We start from the raw sequence: 25,851 nt of genomic DNA on the forward strand, positions 1-25,851 counted from the left end.
AGAGCTAGTGTGGTATAGTGGTTAAGAGCGGTAGACTCGTAATCTGGGGAACCGGGTTCGCGTCTCCGCTCCTCCACATGTAGCTGCTGGGTGACCTTGGGCTAGTCACACTTCTCTGAAGTCTCTCAGCCCCACTCACCTCACAGAGTGTTTGTTGTGGGGGAGGAAGGGAAAGGAGAATGTTAGCCACTTTGAGACTTCTTCGGGTAGTGATAAAGCGGGATATCAAATCCAAACTCCTCTTCTTCTTCTTCTTCTTCTTCTTCTTCTTCTTCTTCTTCTTCTTCTTCTTCTTCTTCTTCTTCTCCTTCTCCTTCTCCTTCTCCTTCTCCTTCTTCTCCTTCTTCTTCTTCTTCCCTCTTGTACCTCACCCTCCAAGAAACATTCCACATATTAGCAAGGCAAACAGTGCTGTAAAATATGAAGCAGGTTAGACTCATCGTTTAGAGTTGGTTTTTATCGCTTCTGTCTTCCACTTTGCCTTAACTTATTGCTCCAGAGTGAGCAATGGGTGGCTTTGTTCTTTCCACTGTGTTGAGTAAACATATACCATACAGTTTCCAAGTGATCTTTGGTCTTTATGTTTCTTGGTGCTCTAAAATGCTTCACTTGGTGTCTCCGCAAGAGCTATGTTCCATAGTCATCATGCTTCTGAAGCTAAACTAGTTGCTGTTTTCCAATGTTGTGTTTATGAATTTCTAGCTGCAGACCAAAAGACTGCTAGATCCTTCCATATTTAATTTTTATGGACATCTCTTAACAAATTAAGTAAAGCTAGCTTTTAATCAGGTTGTATCACCTGCCTGTAATAAAAGATATCTCTTCAAAGGCAATTTCAAAAAATAACTGTATAAGTAATGCTCTAATATTCATTGACACAATATTATCATATATACAGGTACCCAATGAGGCAACATTATTCGACTGCGTTAGTGAGAAAACGTGTTTTTTTGGGGGGGGGGGAATAGGTTTGATGTATCCAGTGATGATGGGAGTTGTGATCCAGTAAAACATCTGGAGAACTACAGATTTAGCTGCCCTGTACTAGAAAATGGTGCCAGTAAATAAAGGATCAAATATTAAACTCACTTATTATATTAGCCATTCCTGGATTACACACATTTCCAATCTCTCTCTAATTCATAATGCCAAAGTTGCCAACAAAACGCAAAATTTTTTAAAAAAGATGTAATAAAATCCCTGAATAGCCACCTGTTTCCATATTCATTCTTATACAAGCATCAGAAATCCTATCCTCTGTCCCATCAATATGCAAGATTGCATGGGGCAGATAGAAGAGATGGCAGCTTTTTGGTGATCTGTTGTTTATCCATACTGAGAGCAGACCTATTGAAAGCAATGAACAAGCCAGCCATCACCCTTGATTTTTTATGGATGTAACCTAAGAATGATATCCACCATCACAATCACTTCAGCTATCTGTGTTTGTGATTTGTTGCTAATAAATGAAAGTGTTTCAGTGGTTTCTGAAAACGGGATTGCTATTTGCTTGGTGTGTGTGTGTGTGTGTGTGTGTGTGGAAGTTTTTAATGTTTGAAGTTTTGTCATGTTTTTAATATTCTGCCAGGAGCTGCCCAGAGCGACTGGGGAATAATAATAATAATAATAATAATAATAATAATAATAATAATAATAATAATAGCAGCAGCAGCAGCAGCATTCTTTTTGGGTGTTCGGGGTGTTAAGGGAGGGATAGTACCTCTGTTTGGGGAAACAACATGCTCCTTTTCAGATAATTTGCCCACCTTTGGTCCCCACCCTGCCCTCAAATCTCACCTGTGGCTCCTAGAAGCTGGCAACATGCGACATTGGCCACACCCCAGGAGCAGCTTCGACTGTCCAGCTAAACCAGGTGAGGGTAGCCAATGGACCTCAAACCCTTAGTGAGCTAGGAGACCAATCTCCTTCATGGATCACTGCCTTGTCGTGGTGATGGGGCTTGAATAAGTCAGAGAAGCTATGTGCTATAGAAGACAGGAGTGCCTGGCGTGCTCTGGTCCATGGGGTCATGAAGAGTCGGACACGACTAAACAACAACAAGGAGACCAATAGTGGGTCCAACAATCAAGAAGGTGGTTTCTGCATGAGCTGTATAGGGAAGTGCGGGGCAGATGGTGCTTGTCAGCCTCGGAAGGTAGCCCATCAGGGAGAAGGAAAACTGATCCTAAACCTCTGCTGCCTTGCAGAGTATCTTCAGATGGAGAAATGGCTGTCAGGAATGCTTTGATGGTGTTTCCTGCTTGGCAGGGGGTTGGACTGGATGGCCCTTGTGGTCTCTTCCAACTCTATGATTCTATGATTCTATGATTCTAAGTACGGTAAACACTACACAAATCTGGAGTACAGACCCCAAGGCAGTTGGATGGTGCCTTGTAAGCTGCCTTGCAGCCAAGCTGGTGCCAAACGTATTGGTCTACGTTCCATGCACGGTGCTAGGGCTTTTTGCGCTCTGGGCTAAATCATCTTCTGGCACCTCCCCCCAGCACATGCGTCATGACGCGTGCGTCATGACGCGTGCACAACGCTGCTGACGCCGCTGCGTCCCCTCCATAGGCGGGAGGGCCTGAGCTCTCATTTCGGCTTGCACGCCTCCCGCCTATGGAGGGGACGCTGTGAGCTCTTCAGCGGCCGCGGCAGGGAGCTCCTGGCGGTGTCGGCAGCAACAGCGCCCATAGCTGAAGGCTTCAGCTACGGGCGCTGCCGCCGCCACCGCTCCCTCGTTGCTCCCGGCGCTGGCGGCAGTGCGGGTGGCCGGCAGGCAGGCTCGACAGTGCCCCCTCCATTTCGGCGCCCTAGGCCAAGGCCTAGTTTGCCTAAATGGAGGCACCGGCCCTGCTACTTTCATTTGGCCGCTGGCCAGGACCTCCATGCCCACTGCCCAGGCTTGTGCCCCAGGGAGGTCACTTCAGTTCTGCTAACACAGTGGCTTGACTTAACCCCTGTAGGCACACTCCATTGTCTCTCCAGACGAACAGATGCCAACAGCAGTGCCTTCCTTTGGTTTCAGATTTTAAAAATGTATTGTATTCATTTTATATACAGTGGAACCTTGGTTCTCGAACGGTTTAGTCGACGAACAAATTGGAACCCCAACGCCGCAAACCCGGAAGTAAATGCTTTGGTTTGCGAACTTGTTTTGGAAGCCAAAGGCCCGATGCAGTTGTCGGCTATTGTTTCTGCCGCGCCTTGGCTTTTGAATGTTTTGGAAGTCGAATGGACTTCTGGAACAGATTACGTTCGAGGACCAAGGTACCAATGTATTTGCATGGAGTTTATAGTTCTAGCTTGTTTGCTTAACTTTTTTTTTAGAACAAGGGTATCATCTTTTCCATAGTGGCCAACCAGATGCTTCTTGGTTATCCCACAAGTAGAACATTGGAGCCATAGCACTTTCCTGCTGTTGTTCTCAGGCCCTGTTAGTGACATCTGTCTGGCCACTGCAAAAACAGGGGGCTGGGTTAGATGGGTCTTTTTCATGATGCAGCAGGGGTTCTCCCATGTTTGTACATCATTTTAAGACTCTGCCTTCCTCTAATATTGGTGCTGTCCTAAAATCCCATATATGTATGCAAAAAGCTTTGATAATGACTGAGAGTCCCCAGAGCTGATGAAGAACCTTCATCTCCATCTTCTCCCTCTGGGTGTTTCTGTTAAAAGCAACAGATAAATTAGAGCAATTTGGCTTGAGGCCAACAACATGAAAAGAATGAGTGAGGGAAAAACATGATGCCAAGACTATTTGTGTTGCATTATTACAACCACTTAATTTTGTGACCTCCCTCTTTTGTGCTTAGCAAAGTAATTTTGCATATTCCATTGTTGACAGCTAAGTAAAATGTTTGCAGGAAATACGTAGGCGGTTTCTGAGTCAAAGGGGCAGCTGGCAGAACTATATAAAAGCTCAGAGTTCTCTCACTTCCTCCAACAGCTTCACCTGACTCTTCTGTCTTCACTACATCTTCTCAAAGAAGCAGGTAAGTCCAATTTCTTGGGGGAATATTTTGGAATTTATCAGAAGTTTATGCCAGTGGAAGGCTAGATTGATATTCCCACTAGAGCAAGGATGATCATCCTTTGGTCCTTGAACTTTGGTCACTCTAGTCTTGACCTTTGGGCTTGCTGGCTGAGGGGACTAGAGTCCAGTGACAACCGGAGGACTATAGTTCATCCTACCTACTTCATACTTGTGTAAACTGCTGCATACCCATACATCACTTAGGGTTAGACTTGTGGCAAATGGGTTGCTCTCTGATAATATCCCTAATGAGCAGGGAGTCCGACGGGGATGCCTCATAGCACCCTTTCTTTTGAATTTTTATATAAATGATATTGTTCAAGAACTAAGAGGCCTAGAATATTTTCCTGTTTCTATTCAGGGTGTCAAACTCTCAATTCTTCTGTATGCCGACAATATTGTTTTGATTTCTGCTTACCTAAATTGGGATGCGGAGACTTTTCAGGAAGTTGAATGTCTTTTGCACAAAAGAGCAGTTAACGGTCAACCGTTCTAAAATTAAAGCGGTAATTTTTGGGAAGAACAGAAAACCTCACAGATGGAGTTTGGACAGGAAACCTATAATATGTGATCCCTAATTGGTTGGGACATGTTGGACAGGAGAGAATAAGTACTGGGCTTCCAATTGTTGTTGAAGTACAATTGTCATGATCCTTGACCATAGGACATGCTGTCTACATCTGATGGGAGTCGAAGCATCATATCTGACGATTTATGATGCTCTGTTGCTTTTTGGTTTTCATGCTCCATTTTCTGCTCACTTCTGCAATCTTGTTTTTTTTTAAAAAAATAGTTTTATTTGAAAATTTGTTAAAACATTACACAACATCTTCGAACCAATCCAAGAACATTCAGCTGCATTTTTCACATATCGAAATTATGAGGTATCGAAAAGGGAAAAAAAAGGGGGGGTAAGAGAGAAAGGGGGGGAATGAAATGTGAGTGGGCAAAAGGGCGAAGAAAGTAAAAAAAAGAAAAAAAGAAAAAAAGAAAAAAAAGATCTTGTTTTTTAGATTCATCTTCAGTCATGGTTGACTGTGGTCCATCCCCATTGAAGTGATGTACCCCACACTTATTTTCTCCCTTGGTGTTTTTGCTTTCAGTCTCACCTCCATACAACAATGGTTGACTGTGGTCCATCCTGCGCCGTCCCATCCTGCGCTTCCACCCCCACCGTTGGATTCGGATCAGCAGGAGGTCTTGGCTATGGTGGTCTCGGCTCTGGATTGGGAGGTCTCGGCTATGGATGGGGAGGTCAGGGCTTCGGATTTGGAGGCCTGGGCTATGGATATGGAGGTGCTGAAAGAGCAGCCAATCTCGGTGTCCTGGATGGAGTCATCCCTTCATGCATCAATCAGATCCCACCAGCAGAGGTCGTCATCCAGCCACCTGCCTCCATTGTGACCATCCCAGGGCCCATCCTGTCTGCCAGCTGTGAGCCTGTGGCTGTTGGAGGCAACACTCCATGTGCTGTTGGTGGTTCCGGGATCGTAGGGGGTTATGGAGGGTGGGGCTATGGGTCTGGCCTCCTTGGAAGCTCTGGGGGCTGGGGCTATGGTTTGGGCTACGGGAAGGGGGCACTCCTTGGCAGGAGGTTTGGGCGTCGTGGTAACATCTGTGCGTAGGCTAATTAAACCTGAGAAGCATATTATGAACTGATAATCAGAGAGCTTGATACAGATCCATTGGGCATAGTTCAAAAGAGCTAAATCCCAGGAACAACTGCTGACATTGAACCCTCTTCTTCCCCCACGTCTTTGCTTTGAAGTCCGGAGAACTAAGATGCTTATATGCTAAATTTCTTCTGTATTTCTCATACAGAATGCCATTTCTTGAATCTTTTCAATAAAGCTTTTGGCGCATTATGGTAACTCGTGTGTCTTGGTTATTGTAACAGTTGGCCTCAGTTCCTCACAGCAAGCTGCCTAGCTGACTGAAGGAAATTTTTGTCTGAATTAAAACTGGAATGTGGCTCAAGACATGTTTATCAACAAGAAAACTGACAGATGTTTGGAGTTTTTTTTAATGATAATCTTTATTTACATATTTACAACCAAATACATTTCACTTATATCAAATTTTCAACAGTATATAGAAAGACAAAAAAGAAAGAAAGAAAAGAAAACGGAAAAAAGAAAAGAAGAAAAGAAAATTTTGCGTTAACCATAAAACAAATATTAATACAAATATGTTTGGAGGTTTTATAATCCAACTTTAAGGGATTATACATTTTACTGTACTTGCAAGCTCATAGATCCCTCTGAATGTGATATTTTAAAATATCTGCTAATTTGGTCACTAGTGTAAAATCTATTCCAGTGTTTCTAATGAGTTATGCAGATCATGCACTAATAAAATTGAAAATCAAACTGTCAAATAATTATAACAATAGACTAGAGAATGAATAACAGTATATCAGGAAGAGGAGACATAAAGACACAAATTGAACAACATTTAGACTTTTTAAAGTGCATAAACACCATGACCATATATGGGATGCAACTGAATCTTATATCAGAGTGTTCTGACAGAACAAAATAGCAGCAGCTATTCTCTCAAACAGAAAAAATGGTTCAAAATATTAAGAAAATACACATTAGCATAAGCAAACATGGTGCGTGAAGTTAAGAACAACAGAGAACATTCAAAATATCCAAGCCGAAAAACTGGAATGCTTTACCAACTGTAAAAAATAAAATGATTAAAGATGGTTGAAATGCAGCCATAAACCATCTAAATCACTATCAAAACACCTGAAAGATAAACAGATTCAAATGTTTATTCCATCAATTAAATATAAGTATAAAGATGCGAGAAATTGCAGAAACCTTTTACCGGGAATTGTATACTTGGCAGAAAAAACATACATTGAAACTATAGAATCTGGGGATTGGGAAAATATTGTTTAGCAGGAAGTAAAACAGCTGGATGTTACCTTGGAGTAAATATTTTGAATCATTTCTGTTGTGTGCCAAGGACCAAGACTTCCCACCAAATAATTCACACTTCACACGGAAATAAAGTTTTGGTTTTTGGCATTACTTTGGCCACAACTTTATTTAAATACAACTGAATGTGAGTGGTTGCTTAGGCATTGGTTCCCATGCCATCTGTCCCCCACCTGGGACAGATCTGACTCCCCTAGTGTACTGGGGAAGTCAAGATAGGTAAGCACCCTCTGAGAGAGGCTGGGGAAGGGCACCACGCCCTATGACCTCTTCCCCAAGTGCTCCCTGAGGCTCATGCGCAGTCCTAGCCCCTAGTGGGGGTACGGACAAACATGTGGAGCCCCAGGATTCCTTTAACGGAATACCCCTAAAGGCAGCAGCAATTTTGAGGGGCAGGCCCAGCCAAATCCTTAGCCCTCCACCATCCAATTTGAACCAATGCCTAACCGCCAACTTTACAAGTTGTGACATTTTGCTATGTAGTAGGCAAAAACCACCTGGCACCAGCCAATCAGCCAGATAGCAAAATTCCTACTTGGCCCCCTCAGCAATACAGATGACCCCATGACAGGCACAGCAACGTCAAGCACAGCGAAACCCCCTAAATATAGGGAGGGAGGGAGGGAGATCCGTTGCAAGCACCCAAAAGCGAAAGCGAAAGCTGCTTGCACCCATATATAGGCTGTGGCTGTCAATCAAAATTAGCAACATAACATTCTCCCCAGCAACATACCCTCAGTGGCCATCCAAACTGACCTGCCCCTACTGACCAGGGAACGTCTTGTTAACCCTTCCGCAACCCAATCTCTCCTTAAGGGGAGAACCTGCTTTATGTAGCTGGCAGACGGAAAATTGGAAGTCCTTTTCTCTTTCTTTTTTCTTTCCTCTTTTCTTCTCTTTATACTCTTACTTGGCTCCCCACCCCCCATTTGTCTTCCTTGGTGTCCTCAGCTCTGGGCCATTATTGGGACCCAAGGATTACACAGACATCAAAGTGATGGATTGTTGGTGAAGGACCCGGAGTGAGAGGCAGAGAAGGGAGAGGCCGAGAGAAAAAAGGAAAGCGTCCAGGCACTGGCACCCTACTCTTGGGGGGCCTTGGAGGCCAGGGCACTCACAAAAAATGTTGTGGGTGCTCAGCACCTGCACCACAAGGCATCTGACATGACTCCCAGGTCCTCATGTGGCACCGGAAGTCACGTCTTGTCAAGGCTCTGCCAAGGCATCAAAATTGGAAAAATGAGGAAGTTCCAAGCTGCCATTTTGACTGCAGCAACTTGACAGAGAAGAGTTCTTGTTGGCCGGCAAGGAGGGGGAAAATTGTTAAAAGATGGACATTTTTTTTGGGGGGGGGATAAGAAAGTTGAAGAAAACACCACTCCATATAATTTATTCTCTTTGATCTAATACTTTTTGCCTGATTTATTTAGTGTTTAATTGGGGTGGGAGCTTAATTTATGGATTTGGAATTACTTTAGAGAGAGAGAGAGAGAGAGAGAGAGAGAGAGAGAGAGAGAGAGAGAGAGAGAGAGAGAGCTGGTAATATGTCTGTGATTAATCAAAGTACAGTGGTACCTTGGTTTACAAACACAATTAGTTCCAGAAGTCTGTACTTAACCTGAAGCGTACTTAACCTGAAGCGAACTTTCCCATTGAAAGTAATGGAAAGTGGATTAATCCGTTCCAGATGGGTCCGCGGAGTACTTAAACTAAAAATACTCAAACTGAGGCATACTTAAACCGAGGTATGACTGTATGCAATTTATATTTTCTTCTCCTCCTTCACATTCATTTCCACAGATTTTTTTCCATATTAATATAGATGGTTATTACTTTTTTTTTTAGTATCTGTAGATAATAATTTATTTTAAAAATAAGAAAGCTTTTTTTAAAGGTATGCTTTTTAAAATCTCCCTCTTTTCTTTTCCCCTTTTCTTTTTCTTAGCTAAGTATTTATTATTATATACTTCCTTTTTCCTCAGTTATTATTCTAATGGATGGACTGATGGTACCTACATATTTATATGTCAGGGACTGGACTGAAGAGGAGGGCTGGGGATCACCCCCTCCTTCTCCTCTGCTTCCCTTGGAGGAGGTGTGAGAGTGGGGGGGATCACCCCCCTTCTCCAGTAGTTTCAAGAGAAGAGGGAGACAGGATTGAGTCTCAGAACTCAGAACTTGGTTGAACTCAGAGCTGCCAAGTTATGAGGTGTCAGAAGAAGGAGTGGGAGTTGGAGAACTGCCAGCAGAGATGTCCTTGGAAAGCACAGAATCTCCACCATCCCCACATACTCAAGAGCCAAGGGCTCCACAACATTTGACTCCCGAGGCCCCCCTCAGGAGTGTTGCTGAGCCACAGGCTGTTGCTGGGGAAGGAAGGGGAGGAGATCAGAGTGAGCAACGTCAGTATGGAGTTAAAGACTGGAATTATTTGCCTTTCACCATGATGACTGAATAAAACCATAAATACGAATTTTCTTGTTTCTTTCTTGATGCTACTGGGGGAGGAGAAAATCCCTCGAGCCTGACATTATATGTCTTCATTAAACTTAAGGATCTCTATTCTCTCCCTCTCTCCTCATGTACATAGCCGCCAAGTTCCAGCCTGAGAAATAAGGGACTGGACCGGAAGTAGCAGACCGGAAGTAGCGCTGTCGCCATTTTGGAACTGGGCGGAGCATGCTCAGAAGCTACTTTTGATGCTGCTCTGCCCTGTTTCAAAATGGCCGCTGCACCAGAAGTCGCGCTGCAGCCATTTTGGAACTGGGCAACGCAGCATCAAAAGTCGCTTCTGAGCATGCTCCGGCCAGTTCCAAAATGGCCGCCACGCCAGAATAAACCGGGAAAAACAAAAAAATCTGTTTTTTTTGGCTGAGAACAGCTGGAAAAACGGGGGTTTCCCAGGGAATACGGGAGACTTGGCAGCTATGCATGTATTGTTGACTTTTTGATTAGAAAGGCACTATCACACTGCAATGATGTTATAACATCATTCCTATCTGATTATACAGAAACATATTTGCCATAGGCAACTGATTGGCTACTTTGAGAACAGGATGCTGCACAAGAAAGGCCTTTGACCTGACCCAACAGGGCTCTCTCTTCTTCTCTTCCTCTGTCCTTTCCATGTCCATAGTTCTCACCATTAGGACAAGACTTGTCACTCCCACTTCATGCTTTTAGGTATGGGATGGGATGGGGAAGCTCTGACTCTGCAAAAGTTGTTGGACTCTAACTTGCACCAGATCCAGCAATCCTGACCGAAGGACAGGGATGACAGGAGCTGGAGTCCAATAATGTATAGACCATAGGTAGGCAAACTAGGGCCCGGGAACCGGATCCAGCCCAATCACCTTCTCAATCCGGCCCGCGGATGGTCTGGGAATCAGCGTGTTTTTACATGAGTAGAATGTGTGCTTTTATTTAAAATGCATCTCTGGGTTATTTGTGGGGCATAGGAATTTGTCCCCCCCCCCAAAAAAAAGTCCGGTCTACCACAAGGTCTGAGAGATAGTGGACTGGCCCCCCGCTGAAAAAGTTTGCTGACCCTTCATTAAAATTTGCCAATCTAGTATGCTGGGTGTGTTTTTGCTTTTCAAGTTTCTTGTGACTAATACTCTTGCCGCTACTATTCCATACATTAACAGCGTTCTATTTGCACTTTTAATATCCTCTGGAATTATATTCAGAAGAAACATTTCTAATGAAAGAATACTCACAGCTAGCAAAATTTACTGGAAGAATTAGAGGGCAAACGAAACAAAAACAAAAATAAAAAAAGAATGGATATATTGAATAATAAGATATCCAAAATCCAAACGGCAGAACATAATTGAACCTAAATTGAAATTAAAGGCAAGATAATAAGTAAATAGAATAAGAATTGTGTGATATAGTAAGGATAATATATGTAAATTACAGAGTGAAAAACTGGTCAACATAGAGAAGACATAAATGAATGTTTAATTTATATTTTTGCTTTTTTTCTATTGTTAAAGATTTTTTGTATGTACTGTAGAATGTTTTTCTTTTCTTTTCTGTAAACATGTTGCGTGTTAATGTTTTTAAAGAAAGAAACTAATAAAAAATTATTTTTTAAAAAATGAAAAAGTTTGCTGACCCCTGGTCTAGACTCTTGAGGGTCACTTGATATGTACCCCCAATCAAGGTGCACCAAGGACTCTTCTTGAACCCTATAACCTTCCCTGTTGTTATGAGAAATCTATTCCCCTAGTCATATGATTTAATTATGACCCATTTCCCCAAATGACAGCAAAGAGGAATCAGGAGAAGGGGCACAACTGCTTCCTTGCACCTATTTAACCCACCCTCCCTGGTCCTTTAGCGATCAGCAAAAAGTTGCATTTGGCCCCTGACAATGATTCATTTCTCTGAATGAATAACCAGTCAGGGTGCCCCGGAGAGAGACCCTGTACTCATGTTGAATAAGAGGAGAATAGTAATTTCTAGAGGAATATAACATACTTTTTCCACACTCAATGTAAACCCTTCAGGATGCAAGAGAGAAAGATACTTCCCCCCCCCCAATACTCCAAAAAAGGGTTTGAGACCTTGGACACCTTGCTACGAGATACTGGAGGTGGAGTTATAAAAACAAAGACACACAGGTTATCAGAATGCAGAACAAGCTTTATTGAAAAGGTCAAAGAAAAAGAAAGGATAGTTGTACAATAGGCAAAAAAGGTGCATATTGTAGATAGTTCTTGGTCTTATCAACTTCCTAATACAGAGGGGGGAATTAAGAGGGTTCAACTTCAGCAGCGGTTGCTTGGATTCAGGTCTTCTGAACCTTAGTGAATGGATCTGTATCAAGCTCTCTGATTATCAGTTCGTAATATGATTCTCGGGTTTAATTGACCTATGAACAGATGCTACCACGGCGCCCAAACCTCCTTCCAAGGAGTGCCCCCTTCCCGGAGCCCAAACCATAGCCCCAGCCCCCAGAGCTTCCAAGGAGGCCAGACCCATAGCCCCACCCTCCATAGCCATAACCCCCTACGATCCCGGAACCACCAACAGCACATGGAGTGTTGCCTCCAACAGACACAGGCTCGCAGCTGGCAGAGAGGATGGGCCCTGGGATGGTCAAGACAGTGGGAGGTGGCTGGATGACGACCTCTGCTGGTGGGATCTGGTTGACGCATGAAGGGATGACTCCGTCCAGGACACCGAGATTGGCTGCTCTTTCAGCACCTCCATAACCATAGCCGAGACCTCCATAGCCGTAGCCAAGACCTCCGTATCCGTAGCCAAGACTTCCGCGTCTATGAAGAGCTGCAGATCCAAATCCAACGGTGGGGGTGGAAGCACAGGATGGGACAGCACAGGATGGGCCACAGAAAGCCATGGCTGAAGATGAAACTAAAACATAAAATTGCATGTGTACAGCTGAAAACTCTGGCAGCATGAAGATAAATTCAACAGTGCAAATAATTTTTGATGGATATAATAATGGAAAACCCATTGGTATAGGGTTTTTTTTTGTAAAATATGCAGGGATAAAAGATATGCAAAATGAACCATGGAAAGAGAAGAAGGGAGAGGGAATCCAATCCCTCTCCCTCACTGCAGGCTGCCAGCAATAGATAGACAAGATGTTCTTACCAAGGTATTTTATACAATGTTCACAGAGAGAGACTTAGAAACGTATCATCTCGGGTTAATGTCGTTGCTCTGAGTGAAACCCCACCCCCTCCGTCTCTCCTATTATATGTCACCCCTACGTTGGAATGTATGGAAGTGAGAGCTGGACCATAAAGTAGGCTGATCACCAAAGAATTGATGCTTTTGAATTATGCTGCTGGAGGAGACTCTTGAGAGTCCCATGGACTGCAAGAAGATCAAACCTATCCATTCTGAAGGAAATCAGCCCTGAGTGCTCACTGGAAGGACAAATCATGAAGCTGAGGCTCCAATACTTTGGCCACCTCATGAGAAGAGAAGACTCCCTGGAAATGACCCTGATGTTGGGAAAGATTGAGGGCACAAGGAGAAGGGGACGACAGAGGATGAGATGGTTGGACAGTGTTCTCGAAGCCACCAACATGAGTCTGACCAAACTGCAGGAGGCAGTGGAAGACAGGAGTGCCTGGCTTGTGCTGGTCCATGGGGTCACAAAGAGTCAGACACGACTGAACGACTAAACAACAATGTTGGCTGATCTGTGCTTTGTGCCCCTGAGCTTTCTGTTCTCTTATTTCAATGCCCTCTAGGTCCGGGGGGTGGGTGGGTTTCCTGGAATGCTTTCTAAAGACACTGAGTCTGTCAGCTCTCTCTCCCCTGGTGCTTCTTCTTTCCCAGCTTCTCCCCTCTGCAGCCTCTGAGCTAAGCGTGATGAGAAGATTAGTTGCCATATACTTAATTCTTTACACTGATTGTCAATGACTCTCCTGCGTCCAGAGAGGGGACATTACTGGCCCCACTGAAGATGTAAGGGACTGATCTTGGGACCTTGTACATGCAAAGCATGGGCTGGACCACTAAAGAATGACCCCTTGTCTTGCCGTTTTAATCCACAACATCTAGTTCTATGCTGGCTACCCCCAATACTGATGTTTGGAAATATAAAAAAATGCTGAGATAACCCAGTAAGTTTCTTTTAAGAAAAGGCATGTTTTATCAACAAAGCTATCAACATATATCTTGAACATACTGGACCATTATCCAGCAAGTTGGGGATGAGCTTGAGAAAAAATAAGACAGCCATGCTTTGTCTTTTTACCAGAGAGTAAGCACATCACATTTGAGTTTACTTTTGAGTAAAATGCAGGGTTTTTTTGCTGCAAAAGCAGAAGTGTATATGTAAATATCATTTAGGAAGGAAGGAAGAAAATGGAGAGCTGGTCGCATCTTCCTTAAAAATGCTGGTCACATCTTCCTTAAAAATGCTTAATTAGATTTTCTTCTAGCAATATCATATTAAATGCACTTAGAAAGTGTGAAGCTGAAAAATCAATCTAGTCTTAATTTTTGATAAATTCAGAAACATTCCCCCAAGAAAATGGACTTACCTGCTTCTTTGAGAAGATGTAATGAAGACCAGAGAGTCAGATGAAGCTGTTGGAGGAACTGGGAGAAGTTTCCATTTTTATACCGTTCTGTCAGCCACTCCTGTGACCAAGAGACTGCCTCTTTCCAGCTACCGTAACATTTTATTTAGTTGTCAACAATTTCATGTGCAAAAGTACTTTACTAAGCACAAAAGAGGGAGGTCACAAAATTAAGTGGTTGCAATAATGCAACACAAATAGTCTTGACACCAGTTTGTTGCCCTCTCCCTTCCTTTTAATTTTGCTGACCTTGAGTCAAATTGCTCTAGTTTATCTGCTGTTTTAAATCAGAAACACCCAGAGGGAGGAGATGGAGATCATCAAAGCTCTTTCATCAGTGTAGGGGACTCTAGGACATGATCAAAGCTTTTTGCATACACCTTCTGAGACATCTCTGGTATCAGATGAAATCGGTGTCCTTCAATGCCTTGAGCACATCAGAAAAGCCCTGCTGGGTGAGGCCAAAGGACCATCTAATTCAGCATCTTGTATTACCGGTGCAGAACCAGAAGCCTCAATGGGGAACTCACAATTAGGACCTGAGAGCACCAATGCCAGTTGGAAGAGAACAATAGTGAGAAAGAGCTATGGTCCCTATGATCTACTTGTGCATCTGGTTGACCACTGCAGGAAAGAGGATGCTGGACAACATGGGTCTCATTATATGTTATCTTCTTCACTTATCCTAGGAGGTCAGAGATGTTTCCTTCAGCCTGGCAAAAATCTAGAGTTAGTCTGGAGTGGTCTTCTGGGTGGCAGCAGTGGGAGGGGGCTGTCCCAACTTCAATAGAAGATAGTGTCTGTGTGTGGTTAAAAACAACAACAACCAAGCAAAAGAATGTAAGCATCTAAACCAGATATATAAAATCAGTACAGTGGAACCTCGGTTTATGAACACCTCGCTTTACGAATTTTCGGTTTACGAACGCTGCAGACCCATCTGGAATGGATTAATTCACTTTCCATTATTTTCAATGGGAAAGTTCACTTCAGTTTATGAATGCTTCAGTTTATGAACAGACTTCCGGAACCAATTACACCCATGCTTCGGGTTAAGTATGCTTCAGGTTGAGTACTCCGCGGACCCGTCTGGAACGGAATAATTCACTTTCCATTACTTTCAATGGGAAAGTTCGTTTCAGTTTATGAACGCTTCAGTTCATGAACAGCCTTCAGAACCAATTGTGTTCATAAACCGAGGTACCACTGTACCAAGTTGAAACCAAAAAGAAAACACTACTTTTTTCTTTTTAAAAAGGCAGCTTAAAAAGCAATTAAAACTTGCATATTGGGAAGCCTAGAAAATGTATGACATGTATTCTGAATCTGTAGTTTAGAACATGCTAATTTAAGAGCGACAAGCCACACACAAACATAGCTGAAGTCATGTTGGGTTGCATCCAATAAACTCATTCTCAGGAAAGTTCCATCAAAATGCATGGTGTTGACTGACTTGTCCATTGCTGCTTTCTTCTTCTTCTTCTTCTTCTTCTTCTTCTTCTTCTTCTTCTTCTTCTTCTTCTTCTTCTTCTTCTTCTTCTTCTTCTTCTTCTTCTTCTTCTTCTTCTTCTCATCATAAATAAATAAGAATAAAAATGTGCACCCCACCACTGAGACCATCCCATTGTAACTATCCAACCTCCCAAAATTTCAACACCTCTTGCAATGGTTTGACCCCTTTCCGTTTTAACAGTACAAATTCTACAAACACCCTCCATATCTGCTCAAAATAATTTCTCCTGCATATTTCCCATCTTACCTCAATGACGTATTTTATCCTAGGTCTCTAAAATTAATATATCAAGGCTTGTCAATGGATGTGCCAGGCAGTTATCTTGCCTTGGTAATGGACTGGATGAGAGCCAATAAACTGAAGCTCAGTCCAGATAAGACTGAGATACAGTTAGTGGGTGGTTCTGTAGACTGGATAGATGGGAGGTTGCCTGGTTACATAGCCTCTGAAGGAACAGCTTGGGGGTCCTTCTGGTTCCATTGCTGTCACTTGAGGTTCATTTGGCCTCGGTGGCATGGAGTGCCTTTCATCAGATTTGGCTGGTGAGCCAGCTGTGCTGCTATATGAACAGGGATAGCCTAACCCAGTGATGGCCAGCTGTTTTGGGACTACAACTTCCATCATCCCTAGCTAACAGGTCCAGTGGTCAGGGATGATGGGAATCGTAGTCCCAAACAGCTGGAGGGCCAAGTTTGGCCATCACTGGCCTAACCTCTGTTGCCTCTACCACTAGGTTAGAAGCTGCCTCTGAAAACAGTTCAGAAACATCAGCTGGTGCAGAATTTGGTCCCCGCCCCCATTGCTGAGCAGACCATCTTAAAAAACAGTGATACCTCTCTCTTGATTTCTTAGTTCTAGGCCTTATCAATATTCTCTGTTGGTAAGTAGTCCCATGATATCTCTTTCACCTTCTCCAACATTCAAGGGTTCTGATGATATTAAGGTGGCAAGTTCTGGAAATTCTTGCTGCACTGTTAACAGGATGGTGAGCGCTTGAACCAATCCAAGAAGATATGTTTTATGGTCTTATGGTTGTGATCCTGAACCGGCTTACTTTTGAGTAAGTTGCATTGAAAGGAACTTATTTATTGGTAGACATGTATATCATTGTGCTGCCACATAAAACAAAACCAGGAAGCCAGTGCTATGATGCAGAAAAAGTTTTATTGGGAATTTCAAACAATAAAAGTATTCAAGTGAATACTAAGCATACTGGAAGACAATTAAGCAAATATGAACGCATTTCAGCGAACAGCTTCTCGTTTAGAATTATTTTTTCAGGCTGGAGGAAGAGTAGGGGGTTCTACATTTATAGAACATTCTTTCCACCTTCCTTTACATTAAGTCTCAATTATACATATATACACTTGGGTGCTAATTTCATGGACATAGTGAATGGATCTTGTGCTTTTCTTCCTGATAGGAATTGGTGTGCTTCAAAGAGATGTAGGCAAATAAATATCATAAAGGAAAGTAACAAGCAGGGGAAAGTAAGGTAAAATTAAACTGGAAACAGCTGCATGTTCTAGATGGGCCTGATTACAAGGGATGCAGAACACTCTCCCAGCTCCCCTTGGGATTGCCTAGGGAGTTAGGGTGCTCAGCATATCTAAAATCAGACCTAAATAGTCCACCCCAGAGCTCTTTTTCTTTCCTCCTTGCTGACAGACCGTGAGAGCTTAGCAGGGGGTATAGCAGATGCTGCCTCTACGCCCCACAAACCCATAACGGCCCCGGCCCCCCAAAGCCCCAGAGCTAGACCCCAGAAGACCTGCACCACCATAGAGGCCTCTGCCAAATCCACTGCCAAATCCGCTGCCAAATCCGGATCCATAGCCACCAGCAGCACATGGGGTGTTGCCTCCGACAGACACAGGCTCGCAACTGGCAGAGAGGATGGGTCCTGGGATGGTCACGATGGAGGCGGGTGGCTGGATCACGACCTCTGCTGGTGGGATCTGGTTGACGCATGAAGGCTGGACTCCAGAAAGAATACCAAGACTAGCAGAAGGGACACCGGATCCAACCAGGGCACCGGAGCCAAAGCCATAGCCAGAACCATAGCCAAATCCACCGCCAAGGCCACCGCCAAGGCCACCGCCAAAGCCACCAAGACCGGCTGATCCAAAACCAACAACTGGGGTGGAAGCACAAGATGGGACAGCGCAGGATGGTCCACAGGAAGCCATGGTTGAATCTGGAAAGACATACGCAGGCACATATGTAACATCATATCCAAGAAACAAGCAATGAAAACTATGGGTTGCATCCAACTACCAATCATGAGTAGACATGTCCATTGATTTAAATGGGTCTCATGGAAAAACTTTGAATACATGGAGAAACATGGAATACAGCCCTAAGTATTCTAAGTGACACAGTATATCAAGAGAGGGAAAGACCAAACCATATAATGAGCATCTTCATTCTCCCCCCCTTCATGTTTGATCAGAAGCTGGTGTTGCCAGTCTTCTGAGGCCAGTAGGGACATTTTATTCTTGCCAATAGTTCCCATGGAGGGAGGGGAGGGGTGGCCTATCAGAAATTGGCTGCCATATCTGAATGACCAGGAAAAGCGGTAGGGACATTATTTTAGTTCAACAACACCTATGGACTCAAGGTTGAAACACTGGTGCAGGGAGTTCTGACCAAATGTTGTAATGGCGAATTCCAGACTATTTACTGAGGTTGTTTCAGTGAGTATAGTGGTGAAAACACAGCATAGAATGGAGTTAGACACTATGCAAAAGCTTCATTTAAGTTGTATTAACTGGACTCAGGATGTCATTGGCACCTCCCCTACAATAGTCTAGGGTAGGAATGGGAACTCAGAAGATGCTCCTGTTCCATCTGCCTGAAAATCAAATGATCTACCATTGAGCTATAGCCCTCACTGAGGTTTCCGAAAGGCTGGCATTCCCATCCCTACCTTGGAGATGCCAGGGATTGAACTGGGAACCTTCTGCCTGCACAGCAGATGCTCTACCCCAGAGCTACAGCCCTTCCCTTAAGGATGACTTACCTGTCTCTTGGAGGAGCTGGAGATGAATGAGAAGGTTTGTCAGGTGAAGCTGTAGAGAGAACCTGGAATGGCATGAGCTTTTATACCATTTTTCCAGAAGCAGTGCCAGTTAGGAAACGCCCCGTGACGCTCAGAGGCTTTAAACAGCGGCAAACAAATTTCTTTTTATGCATCATGAGATCTCGTTAATGCTATTACTCACAGCATGTGAGGGAAATAATTAACAACTTGTCAGTGTTCTCCCCCCACCCCTCACTCCCAGAATGGCTTATGGGCATTTCTAGTACACTTTTTCCTTTTCCCGCCCATCATCTGATCCTCCTGGGGAATGTTATGAAATGATTATGTATCTTCATCAATCAACATTGGTGCTCCACCATTCCAGGTGTCATAGTTCAGTGGTAGAGCACCTGCTCTGTATGCAGAAGGTTGCCGGGTTCAGTCCCTGGCATCTCCAGGTATGGATGGGAATGTCCATTCTGAAATCCTGGACAGTTGCCCTCGGTCAGTGTAGACCAGGGGTGGGGAACTCTCCCTATTTGCTTCTATCTTCCAGCACCAATGCCAAGTACATCCTTTGAATGCAGAAGCTCTCAGATTCAACCCCTAACTTTTCCAGGTAGTGCTGAGAGAAACCACCATACGGAACCCTGGGTCACCACTGCCAATCAGCATAGACAATACGAGCTAGAACCAATTGCTTGCCTAGAACCAATGGTCTGACTTGATCTAAGGCAGCTTCCTATATTTCTATAAACATTTTCTTTGAAACTTTGACACTGTGGGAGCAGTCTGCCTAAGGGCCCCTTGCTTGGCTGGCTTACCCAGACTGGCATTTGTGGCAGGAGGAGAGTAAAGACCCATTGACACACATGCAAATAAAACATACAAAAATATAATATTTGGCATGTGCCATTAAAGACACGAATACCTCAATTTCACTGGGTCTACCCTTGGTATGTCTTCATTGGTTCTAGGGATAAGTGAAGCTATCCATTTCAGTCTCTCCTTTATCCAATGCTAAGTTCCGTTATCCAAATTTCTATATAAAGTTGTGAAATTATTATTATTAATTATCATAATTATCATCATTTAAAAAAAGCACCTTCAGGAAAATTCATCAGCATTTTAATGCACATTGCTCTGAACTTACATACAATATACAAAAGAGTGTTTCCCCCAGTCTTTATATTTTCCTTTGTCTAATGCATGTTTGCATGTTATTTTTTTTCAGGAATGTAAGCATTCACCCGCATTTTACAGGTATTTCTAATTTTGTATGTGTGATGCCAGTTGTTTGATGATGGTAATTTTGTATGCATTACTTAGCTGGAGAACAGCACTGCAAAATTCAGAGAAGTGCAAATTTCGGAGTATGCTTTGCTGATTGTTTCAGCAATGTGATTTAGGTAGGCTTCCCTTTAAATGTGATCTGTGCCAATTTTCTCTCCCATACCTAGAAGGGATTCATCTTTTAAAAAAAAACAAAAAAAAAAAACAACAACCCCAATTTGCATAGTGTGGGTGGGAGATCTTGAGGGGCACATCTTCTGGGGGACAAAGCACACACACGAAATACCTTGCCTCTTCATTCATTTCCTTTTCTCATTCTCAGCATGAATGAGAAATGCCTCTTCATTCATTTCCTTTTCTCATTCTCAGCAAAACAAAATCAAACTCAGACAATCCACGTGTTTGGGGGTGCCCTGGAGCTTAAACATGGTGATATACCTGCTGTTTAATTTGCTTGTTTCTGTCAAACTAATTTTGAGAGATCAGAACCCCGATTAAGGGAATGAGCACTCTAATTATACTGGTAAGAAACCTGTCCTGCCCGAAATCTAAAATGATTAATATTAATTTCCACATATCAGTGCATCAGCAGCCTGTCTTGTGTTTGTGTGTGTGTGTGCATGTGTGAAAGAGAGAAAGAAGAGTCAAGTTACAAAATGATGCTCTGTTGACTTGATCTTTATCATTTGCAACTTAGCTGTCAAGGCAGCATCAAGTTAATGACAGGGTCTCTCTCTCCCCCCCCCTCTCTCTCTTTCTCTCTCGTCAGGAGAGAGTAGCTTGGAAGAAATAGTTTACCCAAGGTAACAATAATCTATAACTCATCCAGCTGGCCTCTTTTACATCATTATGGTTCTTCAAGCCCAGCATCTTCTTCACAAATGTAAGAAAAGGCCTGCTAGCTCAGACCAAAAGCCCATCTAGTCCCATGGCATACCCTCCAACATTTCTCAGATGAACATTGGTACGTTCTGTTCTACACCAGGAAGCTTCTCCCATGTTTGATCTCCCACCCACATATGCGTCATGTATACATATACATCTGCCACCTTGAGCCACTTACAACCTCTCCGCCAGGGAAGGGGAAGTGGTAGAGGAAGTGTAGAAGTGCGATCAGTCCTCCCTTTATATTGAGGCCATGACGTATAGCTGCGCAGAAGCAGTGTTCCCTCAGAGATTGGGGGATATCGCCAGATAGGAGGACATAGCCCGCGTGGAATCTGGGATGTTTTTAGGGGAGCAGGTGTATCGGGCTGCACCAGCCCGTTACCTGGCGGATAGCCACTACATGGAATACCACAGACTACTTACTGTGGCCAGACTGAATGTTCTTGATTCGGCGGTTTTGAGGGGAAGATTTGGAGGAGTCCCATACGGTCAGAGAATGTGCCATTGTGCCTTAGGTGAGGTAGAATCCACAGAACACATTTTACTGAGTTGTCCCTTTTATAATGATTTAAGACAATATCTTATAACCCCATATTTATCTCAGTTTAGTTCCCGACTAAGAGAATGGCAGGCAGCATATTTGCTAAACAACCCCACTGGGAAAATACCCTTCTCGGTGGCTAAATTCCTCTTCCTGGCGCTCAAGTGTCAGAAATGTATAATCAAATGCCTTGATGTGGGTTACCTGTAGGAGGTTCAGTAGCGCGGTCATACTTCATTTATGTATCCCTCTGATGCCTTCAGTTTTATATTTTTATATTTGTATTGAGAAATGTTTTTTTCTTTCTGTCTATCGGTCGAATAAAGTATATTGTATTATTGTATTGTAACCTTTCCACCAAATCTACCTTGCAAGATTGTTGAAAAGAAAAAAATGTGTGAGGGAAGATATCATGTGGAACACCTTCAACAGATACTGTAAATGGAACAGAATAAAATTGTAGCTGTGAGCTGCCTTTAGACCTTGTTAGGGGGAAAAGACACAACAACAACAACAACAACAACAACAACAACAACAACAACAACCAACAGAAACTTTGAGAATGATCAGGAACACACCAGGGAGCAAATCCTATTGACCTTAGTTCTTTTAAAAAATACTAATATTTATTATGCAATACAGACACTGGAAAGAAAAGCATTAAGTTTATGGTGTTATTTTACATGATCTTAATGTTGGAAAATGCCCTGGGAAGGCTGCAAACTTCCCATGTCTCCGGAGCATTCCCGGTGGCTCTCTCTGGCTGTAAAGCAGATGTCAAGGCAATAAGTAACTATTTTACTTTTAGAAGACAACTGAAGGCGGCCCTGTTTAGGGAAGTTTTTAATGTCTGATGCTGTACTGTTTTTAATATTCGGTTGGAAGCCGCCCAGAGTGGCTGGGGTATAAATAATAAATTATTATTATTATTATTATTATTATTATTATTATTATTATTATTATTATTATCCTTCAGTCCAGAGCAGCAGGTGATAAACGACTCTTCTCCTCTGAAAAGAGCAGGCCAGACTTCCGGCATATCGTAACAGAAGAAAGACTCATTTGTAGATCTAAAACTACTTTATTTACAGTCTTATATACAGAGGCTCCATCAGTACGTTTGTGCTCTTTGAACACCAGTACTTAACTGCGTAGTTACACAAAAGTGATCAACCCCCCCCCCACATACATTAAATAAAATAGAAACATCATCACCAACCCCACCCCCACCCATTTCCCCCCCATCTACCTCTTTCCCCCTTCTCTTCCCAATGTCTCAACAAATGAAACTGACCTGTAAAAATGCTACGAGAGACATTGCACATACTTTTGTAAATCAAAAGGAGAGGAGATATGATAGCCATCTTCAAATAACTCAAGGGCTGTCACATGGAAGATGGAGCAGACTTATTTTCTCCTGTTCCAGAGGGTAGGACATGAACGAATGGCTTCAAGTTACAAGAAAGAACATTCCAACTAAATATCAGGAAGAACCTTCTGAAAGTAAGAGCTGTTTGACATTGGAACAGTTTCTCTTGAGGTTATTGGACTGTCCTTCCTTGGAGTTTTTTGAAGCAGAGGTTGGATGGCCACCTGTCATGGATGCTCTAGCTGAGATTCCTTCATTGCTGGGAGTTGTTCAAGATGACCCTTTGGGGGTCCTTTCCAATGCTATGCTTCTATGATTCCCCTGCTAGACATGGGAGGGGCCCCTTTCCGGATCCTCCCATCCACCTGGAAGTTTGGCTGTGTACCAGCTCCTCTCTTCAGGTGATGCCAATGGAAAGCTGCATCACACCACCAGGTGCCTCTCTTCTCTCATTCAGCAGGAGGGGAGATGTTCCACAGAGTTTTGACACCAGTCCTATTCTGCCCGTAGACTAGAGGCTGGGGAGACCAGTGGCAAAGCTGTGTGAGCTCTGCTTGCATATGCGAGAGGCCCTTTTCTGTGTAATTTTTGCTTGCTCCTTGTAGGAAATACAACCTTGAGAACTGTGTAATTCACAAATCAGAAATATTTGTCAAGAAAAATCAAGGATTAATCAAGAGTGATTAATAATAATAATAATAATAATAATAATAATAATAATTTTATACCCCGCCCATCTGGCTGGGTTTCCCCAGCCACTATAGGCGGCTTCCAACAGAAAAATGAAATAAAATAATCGATTAAAGATTAAAAGCCTCCCTAAACAGGGCTGCCTTCAGATGTCTTCTAAAAATCTGGTAGCTGTTTTTCTCTTTGACATCTGATGGGAGAGCATTCCACAGGGCGGGCACCACTACCGAGAAGGCCCTCTGCCTGGTTCCCTGCAACTTGGCTTCTTGCAGAAGACCCTTTGTGCTGGACCTCAGTGTCTGGGCAGAACCATGGAGGTGGAGACGCTCCTTCAGGTATACTGGACCGAGACCATTTAGGGCTTTAAAGGTCAGCACCAACACTTGTGCTCGGAAATGTACTGGGAGCCAATGTAGATCTTTCAAGTAGATTAAGTACAACCTGTGCAAACTTTAAGCTTGTCTTGCATTAAACCCTGGGAAAAAACATTCAGATAATTTGAACTAAATAAACTGAGCATTTTAAGAAGCACACACTACAATTTTCTTTATGGGCAAATAATTACAAGCAGGGCAAAGCGGCTCAATTAATGCTGGAATGCAGGATTGCACGGGGTCATGGCACTTAACTTGCTTTGTTGGTTTCTTCTGATCTTGTCAACAATTTTGGAAAGCCGACAAGAATCCTCTAGCAGGAAACCCAAACAGCCAACACCTGGTACCTGACACCAGCGGAAGGCATCAAAGCATGGAGATGATCCTCTAGCCACAAAGTTGCTTGTGGGGTTTTTTCCTGTTAAGATTGCTGACTCTGGAATTGCCCTGTGAGGTTCACACTATTCAGCTGATCAGGTGCCACCAGTGCCGGATGTACGCATAAGCTAAGCAAGCTATAGCTTAGGGCCCCACTCTCTTGGGGGCCCCCAAAAAAATTAAACGAAAAAAAACCTGGGTGTACATTTCCAAAATATAAGATAAAAAACAAATAAGGTCTGCTGTCCCAATGAACAGTGTGGACTACTATGGTGATACTAATATTATATAAAAATGCATTGTATTAACTACAATTGCATTGTACAGGTTATAACACTTAATTTCATATTAATATACTGTAGCTATTTCGAATGATTCGTGGTTTGCATCATATATTTACACCTATTATTATTTCATGTTATAGCAAGTTTCTAGAGGCTAGATTATGAGCCTTTGTAAATTGTGTTTCTAAAGGAACTTTTGTTATTGCCAAATACCAATGTGTTTGCCTTATTAAGTTTGTTATGAATAAGAAATCATTTTAAGTTAGAGCTTAATTTAACTATTAATATACTTCTTCTTAATTGTATTTCAGTTCAACAATTACTTTGATAAAATACATATTTTGTTATGTGCAAATGGCTTTAGATACCTATTAGTTCCATAAATTATCATAAAGCATATATTCAACACAAAAAAGACAGTGACAATTTGTTGTTGACAAAGGACAGCTGGACATATAAAGGGCCCCATTACCTTCAGCAGCTTAGGGTCTCATCAAACCCAAATCTGGCCTTGGGTGCCACCGACAATATTCATTTAACACAATCACCATGGCTTCCCACAATAAATCCTGGGAACGGTGGAACGGAAGACTATGAATTTCAATCTCTCTCCGTTTCTCATATCCCCCATCTTAAGTTCAATTCATCTGAATCAGTCTGCTTTTTTTTTTAAAAAAAGATATAGGCCCATCTCATCTACCCTGTTTCTCATATTTTAAGACATACCCATAAAATAAGCCATAGCAGGATTTTTAAGCATTCAAGGAATAAGCCATACCCCGAAAATAAGACATAGTGATAAGCGCAGCAGCAATGCCGGCCGCAGCAGGAGGAGGAGGAGGAAAAAAATAAGACATCCCTTGAAAATAAGCCATAGTGTGTTTTTTGAGGAAAAAATAAATATAAGACGTGTCTTATAATATGAGAAACACAGTATATAGGTGAAGCATCATTAAAGGTAAAGGCAAAGGTAAAGGTACCCCTGGCCGTTAGATCCGGTCATGGACGATTCTGGGGTTATGCACTCATCTTGCTCTATAGGCCGAGGGAGCCAGCGTTTGTCCGCAGACAGCTTCTGGGTTATGTGGTCAGCATGACTAAGCCGCTTCTGGTAAACCAGAGCAGTGCACAGAAATGATGTTTACCTTCCCGCCGGAGCGGTACCTATTTATCTACTTGCACTTGACGTACTTTAGAACTGCTAGGTGGACAGCAGCTCGGACCAAACAATGGGAGCTCACCCAGTTGCGGGGATTCAAACTGCCAACCTTCCGATCAGCAAGCCCTAGGCTCTGTGGTTTAGACCACAGAACCACCCGCGTCCCGCATTTAAAGCATCATTAGGGTGCTGTAAATAGCCATGGATATTTAAAGTCCCCAAAGAATGGGAACTGCAGTTTGTTAAGGGGGCAAAAAGTTGTTAGGGGACTCCTATTCCCAGCAGA

The 25,851-nt window shown here is 43.0% G+C and overlaps 2 protein-coding genes across 2 annotated transcripts; both read right to left on the minus strand.

Moving 5' to 3' along the window:
* Positions 1–11,628: 11,628 nt before the first annotated feature.
* LOC118076284 (uncharacterized) lies at positions 11,629–14,147 on the minus strand. The gene is made up of 2 exons (XM_060269586.2): positions 14,016–14,147; positions 11,629–12,366 (listed from the first exon to the last, which is right to left on the minus strand). The coding sequence occupies exon 2, from the start codon at positions 12,350–12,352 to the stop codon at positions 11,864–11,866; it is 489 nt and encodes a 162-aa protein (XP_060125569.1). The 5' UTR covers positions 12,353–12,366; positions 14,016–14,147; the 3' UTR covers positions 11,629–11,863.
* Positions 14,148–16,712: 2,565 nt separating this feature from the next.
* On the minus strand, positions 16,713–18,709 carry LOC132591383 (uncharacterized). Its single transcript, XM_060269858.2, has 2 exons — positions 18,590–18,709; positions 16,713–17,764 (listed from the first exon to the last, which is right to left on the minus strand). Exon 2 carries the CDS (start codon positions 17,754–17,756, stop codon positions 17,247–17,249), a length of 510 nt encoding a protein of 169 aa, XP_060125841.1. The 5' UTR covers positions 17,757–17,764; positions 18,590–18,709; the 3' UTR covers positions 16,713–17,246.
* Between the last annotated feature and the right edge of the window lie 7,142 nt (positions 18,710–25,851).

The sequence above is a fragment of the Zootoca vivipara genome, chromosome 16, assembly GCF_965207765.1.
Source record: "Zootoca vivipara chromosome 16, rZooViv2.hap1.1, whole genome shotgun sequence".
Classification (NCBI taxonomy): domain Eukaryota; kingdom Metazoa; phylum Chordata; class Lepidosauria; order Squamata; family Lacertidae; genus Zootoca; species Zootoca vivipara.

Excerpts from the sequence above, each read along its gene's own strand:
- LOC118076284 (XM_060269586.2), bottom strand. The coding sequence starts at position 12,352 with ATGGCTTTCTGTGGCCCATCCTGTGCTGTCCCATCCTGTGCTTCCACC.
- LOC132591383 (XM_060269858.2), bottom strand. The coding sequence starts at position 17,756 with ATGGCTTCCTGTGGACCATCCTGCGCTGTCCCATCTTGTGCTTCCACC.